We start from the raw sequence: 13,946 nt of genomic DNA, 5'->3' as shown, positions 1-13,946 counted from the left end.
TTTTTTGACCCAAAGGGGACGTGAGACACCCCAAAGGGAACCAGAGGGATGGGAGGGGACAGAGAAAACCCCAAAGGGACAAGAGACATCCTCATGGGCATAGGGGACACCCCAAAGGGACCCAGAGGGATGGGAGGGGACTGGGACCCCCCCATGGGCATAGGGGACCCCCCAAAGGGACCAGGGACACCCCAAAGGGACCCAGAGGGATGGGAGGGGACCGGGACCCCCCAAAGGGACAAGGGACGCCCCAAACCCTTCAAGAGTGACATAGTGTCCCCTTGGGAAGGGACATGGGCCCCCCCAGGGTACAAAGGACTCTCCGGTCACCCAGGAGGGGACACGGGACCCCCCTGGTACTTGGCGGGGGGGGGACGGGGGTGACATGGAGGGGGACACACACGCACCTGCGTCGGCTTCTCGCATTTTTTTGAGAAAATCCTGCTTGGTCCAGGCCAAAAACTCCATCGCTGAGGGGGGAACACAGGAGGGGGGGTATCAGCACCACCAAGGGACCCAGGCGTCCGGGCGCCATGTCCCCCCACCCCGCCCAGTATGGCCCAGTAAGGTCTGAAGCTCCCAGTACCTGGGGTATGTGGAGGGGAAATACCACCCCCCCTCCTTTAAACAGGGGAAACTGAGGCAGGGAGGAGCCGAGCAGCCAGAGGACCCAGGCATCCGGGGGTGACCCCCCCCCCCCAACTTGGGGACCCCCCCAAACACCCCTGGGCAGGGGGGGGCAGGGGGACCCAGGCCTCCGGGGTGGACCCCTAAGTGTGTGTGGGGGGATGGATCCCTTTGCCCCCCCCAGTCAGGGCTGACCCTGGGGGGGCCCCTCCCACCCCCCCTTTTTGGGGTCCCCTGGCCTGTTCCCAGGGGGGTGTCCCCACTCTTGGCCCCCCCAGGCCCCCCTGTAGCGGAGGAGCCGCCCCAGCAGCAGCCCCCACAGCAGCAGCTGCACCCACAGCTGGAACAGGGGGTCCCAGCCCCACGGTGCCCCCCTGGGGGCCATTGACCCCTCGGTGGCCTCTCAGGGACCCCCCGAGTCGGGCTGGGGTCCCCCTGGTCCCTCAATAACGCCCCCAGCACCCCAATACCCACGAGTACCCCCCAGGTAACCTAATGACCCTGTAGCATCCCCTCGGCCCCCCAGTGCCTCCTGGGTCCCCAAATAGACCCTAGCTTGGGATAGGGTCCCCAACGCCCCCCAGATCCCCCCAACACCCCCTCAGTGTCCACTCAATGTCCCCTCAGTTGCTCCCAGGTCTTCTAAACCCCCGGGGTCCCCCCCAGTGCCCCAACACCCGTTGCTGTCCCCCCAGCTATTGTTCACGGAGCCCCCGGGGGAAGCCAGGCGTCCGGGCCCGCACCCTCCCTCTAGGACCCAGGAGACACCTGCACAAGCCCCGCCCCTTCCCGTGCAGACCCCGCCCCAATCCCCATGGCAACGCCCAGCTTGCCCCACCCCTTTCCACTAGACCCCGCCCCATCCCCATGGCAACCCCGCCATGCCCCGCCCCTTTCCCCAGGCAACCCTCTCGTCCCCATGGCAACCCCAGCGCCCCGCCCCTTTCCTCCAAGCCCCGCCCTGTCGCCAGGGCAACCACACAGGCCCCGCCCCTTCCCTCCAGCCCCACCCCCGCGCTCCCCACCCTGGGCGGGGAGATACCGGCTGGTCCGGTGCCTTCCCCGGTTGGCACAGCCCCCCCCACCACGTTCAGCCCGGTGCCCCGCCCCGGTTCCTCCGGTCGCAGCCCCGCTTAGTTCGACCCCGTTCCCTCAAGTCCGGTTCACCTCCGCCGAACGCGGTCCCCTCCGGTCCCGCCTCCTGCCGGCCGGTCCCGCCTCCCACCGGCCGGCCCCGCCTCCGCCCAGCCCCCGGTGCCCGTCCGGCCGCTCACCGCCCTCCAGCTCCCCGCCCATCCCGGCGGCGGCGGCGGCGCTGCCCGTGTCCTGCCCCGGCCGGCCCCGCGCTCCGTCTGGCCGCTCGCTCCGCCCCCCGACGCCCATTGGTACCCGGCCCGGAGGTAGGCGGGGCTTAAGCCCCAAGCCCCGCCCCATCACCACTCTGCCAATGGGGAGGGCGAGGGGGCGGGACGAAGGCGGCGGCCCCGCCCACCTGCGTCGGGGCGCGCATGCGCAGGGGTCGGCCACGCGCGGCCGCGTGCCGGCGCCTCGCGCGGGACACCCCCCGAGCCCCGCTAATTAACCTAATGAAGCCACACCCCTCCCTTCATCAGGCCACACTCATCAGCACGGCCCTGTTGTCCCCCGCGCCTTAACGAGCCCTGTCATTAATTGCACCCCTTTCAATTAACGAGCTCATCATCAACCTGCTGCTTAATTACCCCAGCTCATTAGCATATGCTAAGCAGCGCTAGTAATAATTACGGTCGCTAACACGGCTCCTGTTGCAGCGGCCGCTCTTAATTACTCATTAGCGGGGGATGCCCCGCCCTCACTAATTGGCCTAATGAGCCTCAGCCTGTGGTTGGTCCCGGGGGCGGGGCCGAGCTGTCGCCCCGCCCACTTCCGGCGTCCCCGTTTCCGCCCGGCAGCCCCGGGAAGGGGGCGGGCGGCCGCCCCCGGTCCCCGTTGTCACCGGGACCCCGACTCACGGCCACCAGGTACCGATCCCCGCCCAGCGGGTCCTCCCGCTCCCCCCCCCGCCACCACCGGCCCCCTCAGGCGATCGCTGCCCCCCCCGCCGCCATTACCGGCCCCTCACAGGGTTCCCGCCTTTTCCCGCTGCTTTGACGCTCCCCTCATTCCCCCCCGTTTAGGGGCTTTTTACACAGCTACGGGCCCCTAAACTCAGTTTCCGCTATATTACTCTTGATTGTTTAATTTATCACTGTAATTTATTGTATTTCTGGTCCCTCGGGCGGCTCCCGCCCGTTTCTCGGGGTGAGGAACCGGCCCCTCCCGCGTTCCCGCCCTTTTTCGGTCCCTCACACGATCCCTCCCTCACACCTTGTGTGCGTCCCCCCCCCAATTAGCGCCTTTTACCCGTTGCCCCCCCCCCGTTCATGGTTTTTACGAGGTGCCCCCCCCCATTTAACGGCCCTTTACACGGTGCCCCCCGCCCCAGTTAATGCTTTTTACACCGTGGCCCCCCCTCCCCATTAGTGGCTTTTACACGGTGGCCCCCCCATTAGTTTATGGTTTATACATAGTGCCCACCCCCAGTTAATGGCTCTTTATCTGTGCCCCCCCCCCCAGTTAACAGCTTTTTACCTGGTACCCCCCCCTCAGTTAAAGGCTCTTAAGCTGGTGCCCCCCCCCCCAGTTAACAGCTTTTACCTGGTACCCCCACCAATTAATGGCTTTTACCTGGTGCCCCCCCCCCCCCGTTAACAGCTTTTTACCTGGTACCCCCACCAATTAATGGCTTTTACTTGGTACCCCACCAATTAATGGTTTTTACATGGTGCCCCCCCTCCCCCCCCCCCCGTTAATGGCTTTTACATGGTGCCCCCCGCTTAGTTAAAGGCTCTTTACCTGGTGCCCCCCCCCCAGTTAACAGCTTTTTACCTGGTACCCCCACCAATTAATGGCTTTTACCTGGTACCCCACCAATTAATGGTTTTTACATGGTGCCCCCCCAGTTAATGGCTCTTTACCTGTGCCCCCCCCAGTTAACGGCTTTTACCTGTTGCCTCCCCCCCCCCAGTTAACGGCTCTTTACCTGTGCCCCCCCCCCCGTTAACAACTTCTACCTGGTACCCCCCCTAATTAATGGCTTTTATATCGTGCCCCCCCCTCAGCTAACAACTCTTACCTGGAGACCCCTCCAATTAGCAGCCCTTTATCTGGTGCCCCCCCCCATTTAACGACCCTTTACATACTTCCCCCCCCCCCTTTTTTTTTCCCGCCCCCGCGGTGATTGACAGGCGGGGGGCCGGGCCCGGGCGTGGCGGGCGCGCTCCACGGGGGGGCGCTGTCGGCGGTGGCCGCCGGTTTTTTGGTTTTTTTTTTTGGGGGGGGGGGTGGGGGGGGGGTTCGCGCCGCCCGCACCGCCCGCGCCGCGCGCCGCATGGAGCTGCCCCCCCGGGCCCGCGCGCCCCCGCAGGTACGGGGGGGGCCGTGCAAAGCGGGGGGGGTGGCGTGCAAAGCGGGGGGGGGGTCTGTGTAATGCGGGGGGGGCCGTGCAAGCCGGGGGGGTCTGTGTAATGCGGGGGGGGGGGGGGGCGTGCAAACCCGGGGGGGTCTGTGTAATGCGGGAGGGGCTGTGCAAGCCGGGGGGGGTCTGTGTAATGCGGGGAGGGGGGCGTGCAAACCGGGGGGGTTTGTGTAATGCGGGGGGGGCTGTGCAAACCAGGGGGGGTCTGTGTAATGCGGGAGGGGCCGTGCAAGCCGGGGGGGTCTGTGTAATGCGGGAGGGGCCGCGCAAGCCGGGGGGGGTCTGTGTAATGCGGGGGGGGGCGTGCAAACCGGGGGGGGGGGGCGTGCAACCCGGGGGGGTTTGTGTAATGCGGGGGGGGCTGTGTAATGCGGGAGGGGTCTGTGTAATGCGGGAGGGGCTGTGCAAACGGGGGGGTTTGTGTAATGCGGGGGGAGGCTGTGCAAACCGGGGGGGGCCCTTTGCAAAAGGCGGGGGGAGTGCAAGCCGGGAGGGATCGTGCAAATTGGGGAGGGGGGGGCTGTGCAAAGCGCGGCGGGGGCCCTTTGCAAAAGAGGGGGGGGGGTGCAAATGGGGGGGTGTGCAAACCAGGGGGGGTCCTTTGCAAAAGAGGGGGGGGGTGCAAATGGGGGGGTGTGCAAACCAGGGGGGGTCCTTTGCAAAAGAAGTGGGGGTGCAAATGGGGGGGTGTGCAAACCAGGGGGGTTCCTTTGCAAAAGGGGGGGGCTGTGCAAACCGGGAGGAGGCTGTGCAAGCCGGGGGGGGTGTACAATGCGGGGAGACCCTTTGCAAAAGGGAGGGGACTGTGCAAACCGAGGGGGGAGTGCTGTGCGGGGGGGCCCTTCGCAAAAAGAGGGGGGGCTGTGAAATGAGGGGGGCCCTTTGCAAAATAGGGGGGGGGGGGGGGCTGTGAAAACTGCAGAGGTGCCATGCAAACGGAGGGGGCTGTGCAATTCCGGGGGGCTGCTGTGCAAACTGGGGGGGTCCTTGTGATGGGGGGACACGGTGCAAACCGGGGGGGGGGGGGGGGGTGTGGGGTGTGCAATGAGGGGGGGGTCTGTGTAAAAATGGGGGGAGCCCGTGCAGTGTGGGGGAGCTGGAGAGGAGGTTGTGCAAAGGGGGGGGCTGTGCAAAGTGGGGAGCACCGTGCAGTTGGGGGGGGGGCTGTGGAATGGGGGGGGGGCATGAAGATCGCAGATGTGCACCATGCAAAAGGGGGGGGTGTCTGTGCAGTGGGGGGGGACATGAAATGAGGAGGGAAGAATTTGGGGGGGCACTGTCAGCACCATACTGTGACCACCCGCCCGTTGTTGGGGACACAGGGCCCCCCCAAATTACACCTTTCCCTCTGGGGGGGCTGTTGGGGAGGGGCAGCTCCGCCTTTATTATTTTGGGGGGGTTGGTCTGGTTTCCCCCCTCCCTCCCCATAAGGATACTGAGGCACGGGGGGGGGGCATGCCTGGGTCCCCCCCCGAATGCCTGGGTCCCCCCCCGAATGCCTGGGTCCCTGCCGGGGCCCCTGCCAAGGACCCAGGCGTCCGGCGGGGTTGGGGGGAGTGGAGCCCCCCCCTTTGTGCCTCAGTTTCCCCATGGGCTGGGGTGGGTCCCACTGGGTCCTTTGGGGTGGGGGGGCCGGTGGGGGGGTCCTTGGGCGCCTGGGTCCCCCCCGGGGGGGGGGGGTGGTGCAAGGCATGCTGGGAAGGTGTTGCGGGCCCCCCCTCTGCTTGGTTCCCACAATGCCCCACGGCCTCCCCATCACTTTTGGGGCGGGGGGGGGGGTGTCTGGTGAGTTTCCCACAATGCACCGCGGCGCCGTCTCCCTGGCAACGCGCCGGATGGGAGCTGCCCGGCCGGGGCTGAGCTTCCCACAATGCACCGCGGCCCCATCCCCCGCACCGGGTGAGCGCGGTGGGGCGGGGGGGGGGCCCGAACGCCTGGGTCCCCTGCGCGGGGGGGGGAACCATAATCGGCTTTAGTCCCCTTTCCAGGGGCTGCTGAGCCGCGGATTAGGCGGGAGGGGGGCGCTCGGACGCCTGGGTCCCTTCTGGATGGGGGGGGGTGGTCTAGATGCTCCGGGTGGGGGGACCCGGATGCCTGGGTCCCCCGCTCTGTTAAATCCCCCCTCCATTAATCCCTGGGATGCCCCCAATGGCGTCCTGATCCCCCTCCCCCAGCTGCACCGGATGCCTGGGTCCCTCTGTGGTTTTAGGGAGGGGGACACAGCCCCGGACGCCTGGGTTCCCCCCCCCCAACTCTGACCCCCCCTCTCTCCCGCAGGTCGGTGCCCGGTGAGGCCGTGGGGGGCTGGCAGCGCCCCTCCCCCGCCATGGCCCGCCCCGCCCCCGCCCTGCGCAGCCTCCTCGTCACCGCCGTCCTCGTCACCTCCGCCACCCAAGGTACGCACCCGGGGCGGGTGGGGGGCACCCGGACACCTGGGTCCGTTCGGGGGGCACCAGGATGCTGGGGGACACTGTGGGGAGGGGTCCACCCGGACGCCTGGGTCCATTATGGAGCGGGAGTGGGAGGTGCCCGGACGCCTGAGTCCCCTGGGTGTGCAAGGGGCTTGCAAGGGGCGTGCAAGGGGTTGCAAGACCCGTGTAAGAGGCGTGCAAGGGATGTGCAGGGCCTGAGCAAGGGGCGTGCAAGGCATGTGCACGCTGGCTCGTGCAAGGGGTGTGTGAGGCTTGTGCGAGGGGTGTGCAAGGCCCGCGCAAGGGGTGTGCAAGACCTGTGCAAGGAGTGTGCGGGGCCCGAGCAAGGGGTGCGCAAGGTCTGTGCAAGGGGTGTTCAAGGCTTATGCGAGGCTCATGCAAGGGGTGTGCAAGACCCGTGCAAGGGGTGTGCAAGACCCGTGCAAGGGGTGTGCAAGACTCGTGCAAAGGATGTGCAGGGCCCGTGCAAGTGGTGTGCAGGGCCTGAGCAAGGGGTGTGCAAGGCTCGTGCAAAGGATGTGCAGGGCCCGTGCGAGTGGTGTGCAGGGCCTGAGCAAGGGGTGTGCAAGGCTCGTGCAAGGCATGTGCACGCTGGCTCGTGCGAGGCCTGTACAACACCCAAGAGATGCACGGGCTTGTGCAAGGCTGAAGTGAGGAGCGCGCGTCTGTGCAAGGCCGGCGTGAGGCTCGTGCGAGGTCTCTGGGAGGAGCCCAGCTGAGGGGTCTGCAACGCTTGTGCGAGCCCTGGGCAGAGCTTGTGCGAGCCCTGGGCAGAGCTTGTGCGAGACTTGTGCGATGCTCGTGCAAGGGGCCTGTAGGGGTGTCCGGGAGCACGAGGGGACCCAGGCGTCCGGGATGGAGGGGACCCTGAAGCAGGGGGGACCCAGGCGTGCAGAGGACACAGGCGTCCGGGAGCACAGGGGACCCAGGCGTCCGGAACAAGAGTGACCCAGACATGCAAGTTAGGTGGGACCCAGGTGTGCGGGACGTGGGGGACCCAGGTGTGCGGGATGTGGGGGACCCAGGTATGTGGGACGTAGGGACCCAGGAGTCTGGGGCAAGGGGGACCCAGGTGTGCGGGACATAGGGGACCCAGGCGTCCGGGGCAAGGGAGACCCAGGTGTGTAGGGCAAAGACCCAGGTGTGTAGGGCAAAGACCCAGGTGTGCAGGACATAGGGGACCCAGGCATCCGGAACAAGGGTGACTCAGACATGCAAGTTAGGGGGGACCCAGGCATGCAGGACATGGGGGACCCAGGAGTGTGGGACGTAGGGGACCCAGGAGTCCAGGGCAAGGGGGACTCGGGGATGTGGGACACAGGGGACCCAGGAGTCCGGGCCAAGGGGGACACAGGTGTGTAGGACAAAGACCCAGGTGGGTGGGGTGTAGGTGACACAGCTGTGTGGGACATAGCGGACCCAGGGGTGCGGGAGGGGGGTCGTGGGCGTGGGGCGTGCAGGGACCCAGGCGTCCCCCCTGCAGGGCTGAGCCGGGCCGGGCTGCCCTTCGGGCTGGTGCGGCGGGAGCTGGCGTGCGAGGGGTACCCCATCGAGCTGCGGTGCCCGGGCAGCGACGTGGTCATGGTGGAGAACGCCAACTACGGGCGCACCGACGACAAGATCTGCGACGCCGACCCCTTCCAGATGGAGAACGTCCAGTGCTACCTGCCCGACGCCTTCAAGATCATGGCCCAGAGGTACTGGGGGGACACGTGGGGACACCCCAGGGACGTGGGGACAGGTAGGAGGTGTGGGGACAGGTAGGACCTGTGGGGACATGGGAACAAGTAGGAGATATGGGGACACATAGGGGACACGTGGGAGACGTGGAGACACATGGGAGGATGGGGACATGTTGGGGACAAGTAGGAAGCTTGGGGACATGTAGGATGCATGAGGATGTGGGGACATGAAAACATGTAGGAGATATGGGAACATGTAGGGGACATCCGGACATGGAGATAATTGGGGGACACGTGGGGGCACGTAGGAGGCTTGGGGACATGAGAACACGTAGGAGGTGTAGGGACATGGGGCACTCATGGGGACGTGTAGGAGGACAAGGACCTGTAGGACCTGTGGGGCCGTGTTGGAGGCGTGGGGACATGGGGACAGGCAGGAGCCACGAGCACACGTAGTGTCCCTGTGCCTGCTGTGCCAGTGCCGTGTCCCCTGTCCCCGCTGTCCCCACAGCCGTGTCCCCTGTCCCTGCTGTCCCAAGTGCTGTGTCCCGTCCCCGCTGTCCCCACTGTCCCCACTGTCCCCAGGGCTGTGTGCCCTGTCCCTGCTGTCCCCACTGTCCCCACTGTCCCCAGGGCCGTGTGCCCTGTCCCCGCTGTCTCCACTGTCTCCAGCGCTGTGTCCCCCGTCCCCGCTGTCTCCAGCGCTGTGTCCCCCGTCCCCGCTGTCCCCAGCGCTGTGTCCCCAGCGTCCCCAGCGTCCCCAGCGCCATGTCCTGTCCCCGCAGGTGCAACAACCGGACGCAGTGTGTGGTGGTGGCCGGTTCCGACGCCTTCCCTGACCCTTGCCCGGGCACCTACAAGTATCTGGAGGTGCAGTACGACTGCGTGCCCTACAGTGAGTGCTGCCGCCGCCCCGCCCCACAGCAACCCCCGCCCCACAGCAACCCCCGCCCCACAGCAACCCCTGCCCCGGCACCTGCAAGTACCTGGAGGTGCAGCGAGTCCTGCCCCACAGCACCCACGGCACCCAGACCCACAGCAACTCATGGCACCCACAGAGTCCTGCCCCACAGCACCCATGGCACGCAGACCCACAGCACCCCGTGGCACCCAGACCCACAGCGCCTACAGCAGCCTGCCCCACAGCACCCACCCCATGGCACTCACAGCACTCAAGGGTCCTGCCCCACAGCACCCACGGCACACAGACATACAGCACCCACCCCACAGCACCCACAGCATTATGCCTTATAGCACCCAGCCCCACAGCACCTGCACCCGCAGCACTGGCATCATGCAGCCCCACAGCGTCCTGCCCCATAGCGCCTGCAGCACCCACAGCACCTGTAATACCCACCCCATGGCACCCAGCCCCCCCAGGGCCCCCTCCCTTGTGCCGCCCACCCCTGGGGGCACCCGAATACCTGGGTCCTCACCTGGGGGGGAGGGGTGATGAAGGGTGACCTGAGGGGGGGCAGGGACCCCCCCAGACAGGGCAAGCCAGGAAGTCCCACCCCCCATGGGCCTCCCAGAAGTGGGGGGGCAGCCGTGCCCCCCCACGCCGTGCCCCCCCGCACCGTGCCCCATGGCATTGTGGGAGCCCCCAGGTGACGCTGGGGGGGAGGTCGGGGGGTGCTGCAGGGTCCCCTGTGGCCCCCCCAGACATGGGGGGCTGCCACGTCCCCCCCATGGATTTGGGGGTGCAGCCCCCTCCCCTCTTGGGGTCCCCAAACCGCTTGTGTCCCACCCCAGATTTGGGGCCAATCCCCTTATTTATGGAGCCCCCCCCGCCGTGTGTGTGTCCCCCCCCCCAAGTTGGGGTCTGACCCCCGTGTCCCCTCGCTTTGGGGGGGTCGGTCCCGTCTCTCCCCTCAGGCGCCGTCGTGGGGACCCCCCCTGACCCCCCCTTTGCTTTGCAGCCGCCGCCGGAGCCGCCGGAGGGAAAAGCACCGGGACCCGCGGCACCGCACGGGGACGCGCCTGGGCCATGCTGGGCACGCACACGCTAAGCACACGCCAAGCACACGCTGGGCATGGACACAGACACGCTAAGCACGCGCCAAGCCCTTGCTGGGCACGCACATGCTAAGCACACGCTGGACCAGCACATGCCAAGCGCACGCTGGGCACGCACATGGCAAGCACACGCTAAGCACGCGCCAGGCACGCACGTGCTGGGCACACACATCTACATATTAAATACATATTAAATACACACTGAGCATGTCCTGGGTACGCACACGCCAAGGACGTGTTGGGCACACACAAGCACACGCTGAGCACATGCCAAGCGCACGCTGGGTGCACCCATATACATGTTAAGTACACGCTCAGCACACACCAAGTACACGCTGGGCATGCACATGCCAAGCACGTGCCAAGCACACGCACATGCCAAGCGCACGCTGGGCACACACGTGCACACACTAAGCACAGGCCAGGCCCACATGTGCTGGGCACACACATGTACGTGCTAAACACGCACCAAGCGTGTACCGGGCACACACATGCCAAGCACATGCACACGCCAAGAACACGCCAAGAACACGCCAAGAACACGCCAAGAACACGGCAGAGCGCGCCCAGCGCCCATCCCCCGTGCCGGTGCCGTGCTCGCGGTGCCGTGGGGCGGGGGCCGTGGGGCGGGGGCCGTGGGGCAGGGCGGGGGCTGTGGGGCGGGGGGAGCGGGGCACGGGCGCCCTCTTCCTTTGCAGGTGTGCGCCGTGGGGCAGAGCCCCCCCAACCGTGGGGCAGAGCCCCCCCCGCCGCCGCCGCCGCCGCCGTCTCTCTCTCTCTCCTTCCTTCTTCCTCCAGGGGGGGCGGAGGGGGGACCTGGGGGGACCCAGGCGTCCGGGCGCTGCCCAGCCCCCACCAGAGCTGAGGGGGGAGCCCTGTCCGTCCGTCTGTCCGGCCAGCCGCTGGCTGTCGTGTCATCCGTCCTGCCCGTCCCCTTGTCCGTCCCTCCATCGGTCTCCCCGTCTGTCCCCCCTATCTGTCGGTTCTGTCCGTCTGTCCATCCCTTCGCCCATCCTTGTGCCCGTCCATCTGTCTGGATCCCGTTATCCATCCGTCCTCCCCTGTCCCTCTGTCCGTCCTCTCGCCCGTCCGTCCATCTGCCCGTGCGTCTGTCCCTCTCTCTGCTCTCCCACTCGGCCTTTCTAGTGCGCGTCTGTCTGTCCGTCCGGCTTTTTACCTGTCTGTCCGTTTGTCTGTCCGTCCTGTTACGTGTCCTTTCACTCCCCCATCTGTCTGTCTGTCCATCCTGCCTTTCATGCCTTTGTCTGTCCATCCCTTCACCCCTCATCCATCCGTCTGTCCGTCCATCCATCTGTCCTTCCACGTCTCCATCCGTCTGTCCGTCCATCCTCCCCCCTCCGTGTCCGTCCCCCCCCACCCCTCAGCTGGGGGAGGGGGCACAGGGCCCCCCCAAAGGGCTCAGGGACCCCCCCAAAAAAGGGGGCACAGGGTCCCCGGCTGCCCCATGGGGCCGGGGGACTGGGGGGGGGGGCACAGGGGCCCCCAATGTCCCCAAGCAGGGGGGGGGTCACCCCCCAGGGCCCCCCCAGCAGTGGGGCCGGGGGGCCGAAGCCGTTTAATCTCTTTTCTCTTTGTCTCCTCTCTCGCCCCCCCCCCTCCCACCCCCCCCCCCGCCCGTGTGTCCCCACCCCCCCCGTCCCCCCCCCACCCCCCCCGTCCCCCCACCCCGTCCCCGTCCCCCCCCCGTCCCCCCCCCGTCCCCCCCCCGCTCTCTCCTCCTGCCTTTTCTTCCGATGCTAAAAGTAGAAGTGGAACAAAAAGGTAACACGACCCTTCGCTCCGGCCCCTGGGACCCCCCCAGACCCCCACACCCCCCCCCAAAACCCCCAGACCCCCACACCCCCCCCGACCCCCCCCAGACCCCCCGATCCTGCACCCCCAAATCCCTCATTTTCACCCCAAATCCTGACCCCCGCACCCCCAAACCCCCCATTTCACCCCCCAAATCCCTCTGACCCCCTCCCAACCTCCCAGAATCCCCAAATCCTCCCAGTTTTGCCCCAAACCCTCCCAGTTTTGCCCCAAACCCCCACCTGACCCTCCCAGTCCCCCCCGAACCCCCAAATCTCCCTTTATCCCCTGAACCCCCAAATCTCCCTTTACCCCCCCCCTTTAGCGCAGGGGCAGGAGGGGGTTAATTGCCCCCCCCCCCCCCCCTTCAATCCTCATTAGTTCTAATTAGTGTCCCTGGGCCCCTCCCAGTGTCCCCTTGGGGGTCCCCAGGACCCTCTGGGACCCCCCCCCAGATCCCCCCAGAACCTTTGGGGACCCCCCCAGGGGACCGTGACCCCCATGTCCCCTTGAGGGACCCCCCCCCAGGACTCCCCCCCCAGGACCCCCCCCCGCAACCCCACGGGGACCCCAAAGTGTCCCCAGCCCCCCCCCCCCCCCCCCAGGGTCCCCCCAAATCCCCTTAAAGGACCCGTGGGGACCCCCAAAGTGTCCCCCCCGCCCCGTCCCCTCGTTCCCCCCCTTTCTGTCCCCTCCCCCCCCCAGGGCCGGGGGGGCCCCCCCGGGTGACACCGTAAGTACGGGGGGGGCGGGGGGGAGGGGCCGGGGGGGCACCCAGGAGCCCCGCGACCCCCCCTTGTCCCTCCACCCCCCCCAGATGCTGCAAAGACACCCCAAAATCAACCCCCCCCCTCCCCCAAAAAAAATAAACCAGCGTCCCCCGCCACTGAGGACAGGGGCAGCTCCGGGGGGGCCCTGGGGCAGCGTGGGGGCACTTAGGGGGCAGGCAGGGGTACTTGGGGGGCAGCTGGGGACATGGGGCAGTTAGAGGAGTTGGGCGGTGGGGGCGGTTGGGGGGCACTGGCGGGGCAGCCAGGACACTTGGGGGGCACACAGGCCAGTTGTGGGTCACTGGGGGGGCAGCCAGGCCAGTTATGGGGCAGTTGTGGGTCACTGGGGGGGTAGTCAGGACAGTTATGGGGCAGTTGTGGGTCATGGGGGGGTAGTCAGGCCAGTTGTGGGTCACTGGGGAGGCAGTGAGGCCAGTTGTGGGGCAGTCAGGCCAGTTGTGGGGCAGTTGTGGGGCAGTCAGGCCAGTTGTGGGGCAGTTGTGGGTCAGGCCAGTTGTGGGTCACTAGGGGGGGGCAGTCAGGCCAGTTGTGGGGCAGTTGTGGGTCACTGGGGGGGTAGTCAGGACAGTTATGGGGCAGTTGTGGGTCACTGGGGGGGTAGTCAGGCCAGTTGTGGGGCAGTTGTGGGTCACTGGGGGGGTAGTCAGGCCAGTTGTGGGTCACTGGGGAGGCAGTGAGGCCAGTTGTGGGGCAGTCAGGCCAGTTGTGGGGCAGTTGTGGGGCAGTCAGGCCAGTTGTGGGTTACTGGGGGGGGGGCAGTCAGGTCAGTTGTGGGTCAGTTGTGAGTCAGTCAGGCCAGTTGTGGGGCAGTTGTGGGTCAGCTGGGCCAGTTGTGGGGCAGTTGTGGGTCATGGGGGGTCACTCAGGCCAGTTGTGGGGCAGTTGTGGGTCAGCTGGGCCAGTTGTGGGGCAGTTGTGGGTCATGGGGGGTCACTCAGGCCAGTTGTGGGGCAGTTGTGTGTCACGGGGGGGCACAGTCAGGCCAGTTGTAGGTCAGTTGTGGGTCACTCAGGCCAGTTGTGGGTCACCGGGGGGGGGCAGTCAGGCCAGTTGTGGGGCAGTTGTGGGTCCGGGGGGTTCCCCGGGGGCA

The 13,946-nt window shown here is 67.0% G+C and overlaps 1 protein-coding gene across 1 annotated transcript in view; it reads left to right on the top strand.

Moving 5' to 3' along the window:
* Positions 1–6,422: 6,422 nt before the first annotated feature.
* The window catches only part of LOC136000911 (adhesion G protein-coupled receptor L1-like), a 36,479-nt gene continuing 28,955 nt past the window's right edge, over positions 6,423–13,946 (top strand). The window contains 4 exon segments of the mRNA XM_065654910.1: positions 6,423–6,519; positions 8,039–8,252; positions 9,023–9,132; positions 12,021–12,035. Of these exon segments, the coding sequence (XP_065510982.1) occupies positions 6,450–6,519; positions 8,039–8,252; positions 9,023–9,132; positions 12,021–12,035 (409 nt within the window). The 5' untranslated portion in view covers positions 6,423–6,449.

The sequence above is a fragment of the Caloenas nicobarica genome, chromosome 36, assembly GCF_036013445.1.
Source record: "Caloenas nicobarica isolate bCalNic1 chromosome 36, bCalNic1.hap1, whole genome shotgun sequence".
NCBI classification, from domain to species: Eukaryota; Metazoa; Chordata; class Aves; order Columbiformes; family Columbidae; genus Caloenas; species Caloenas nicobarica.
The sequence above is the reverse complement of the archived record's forward strand: the minus strand, read 5'-3'. Positions and strand labels throughout refer to the sequence as shown.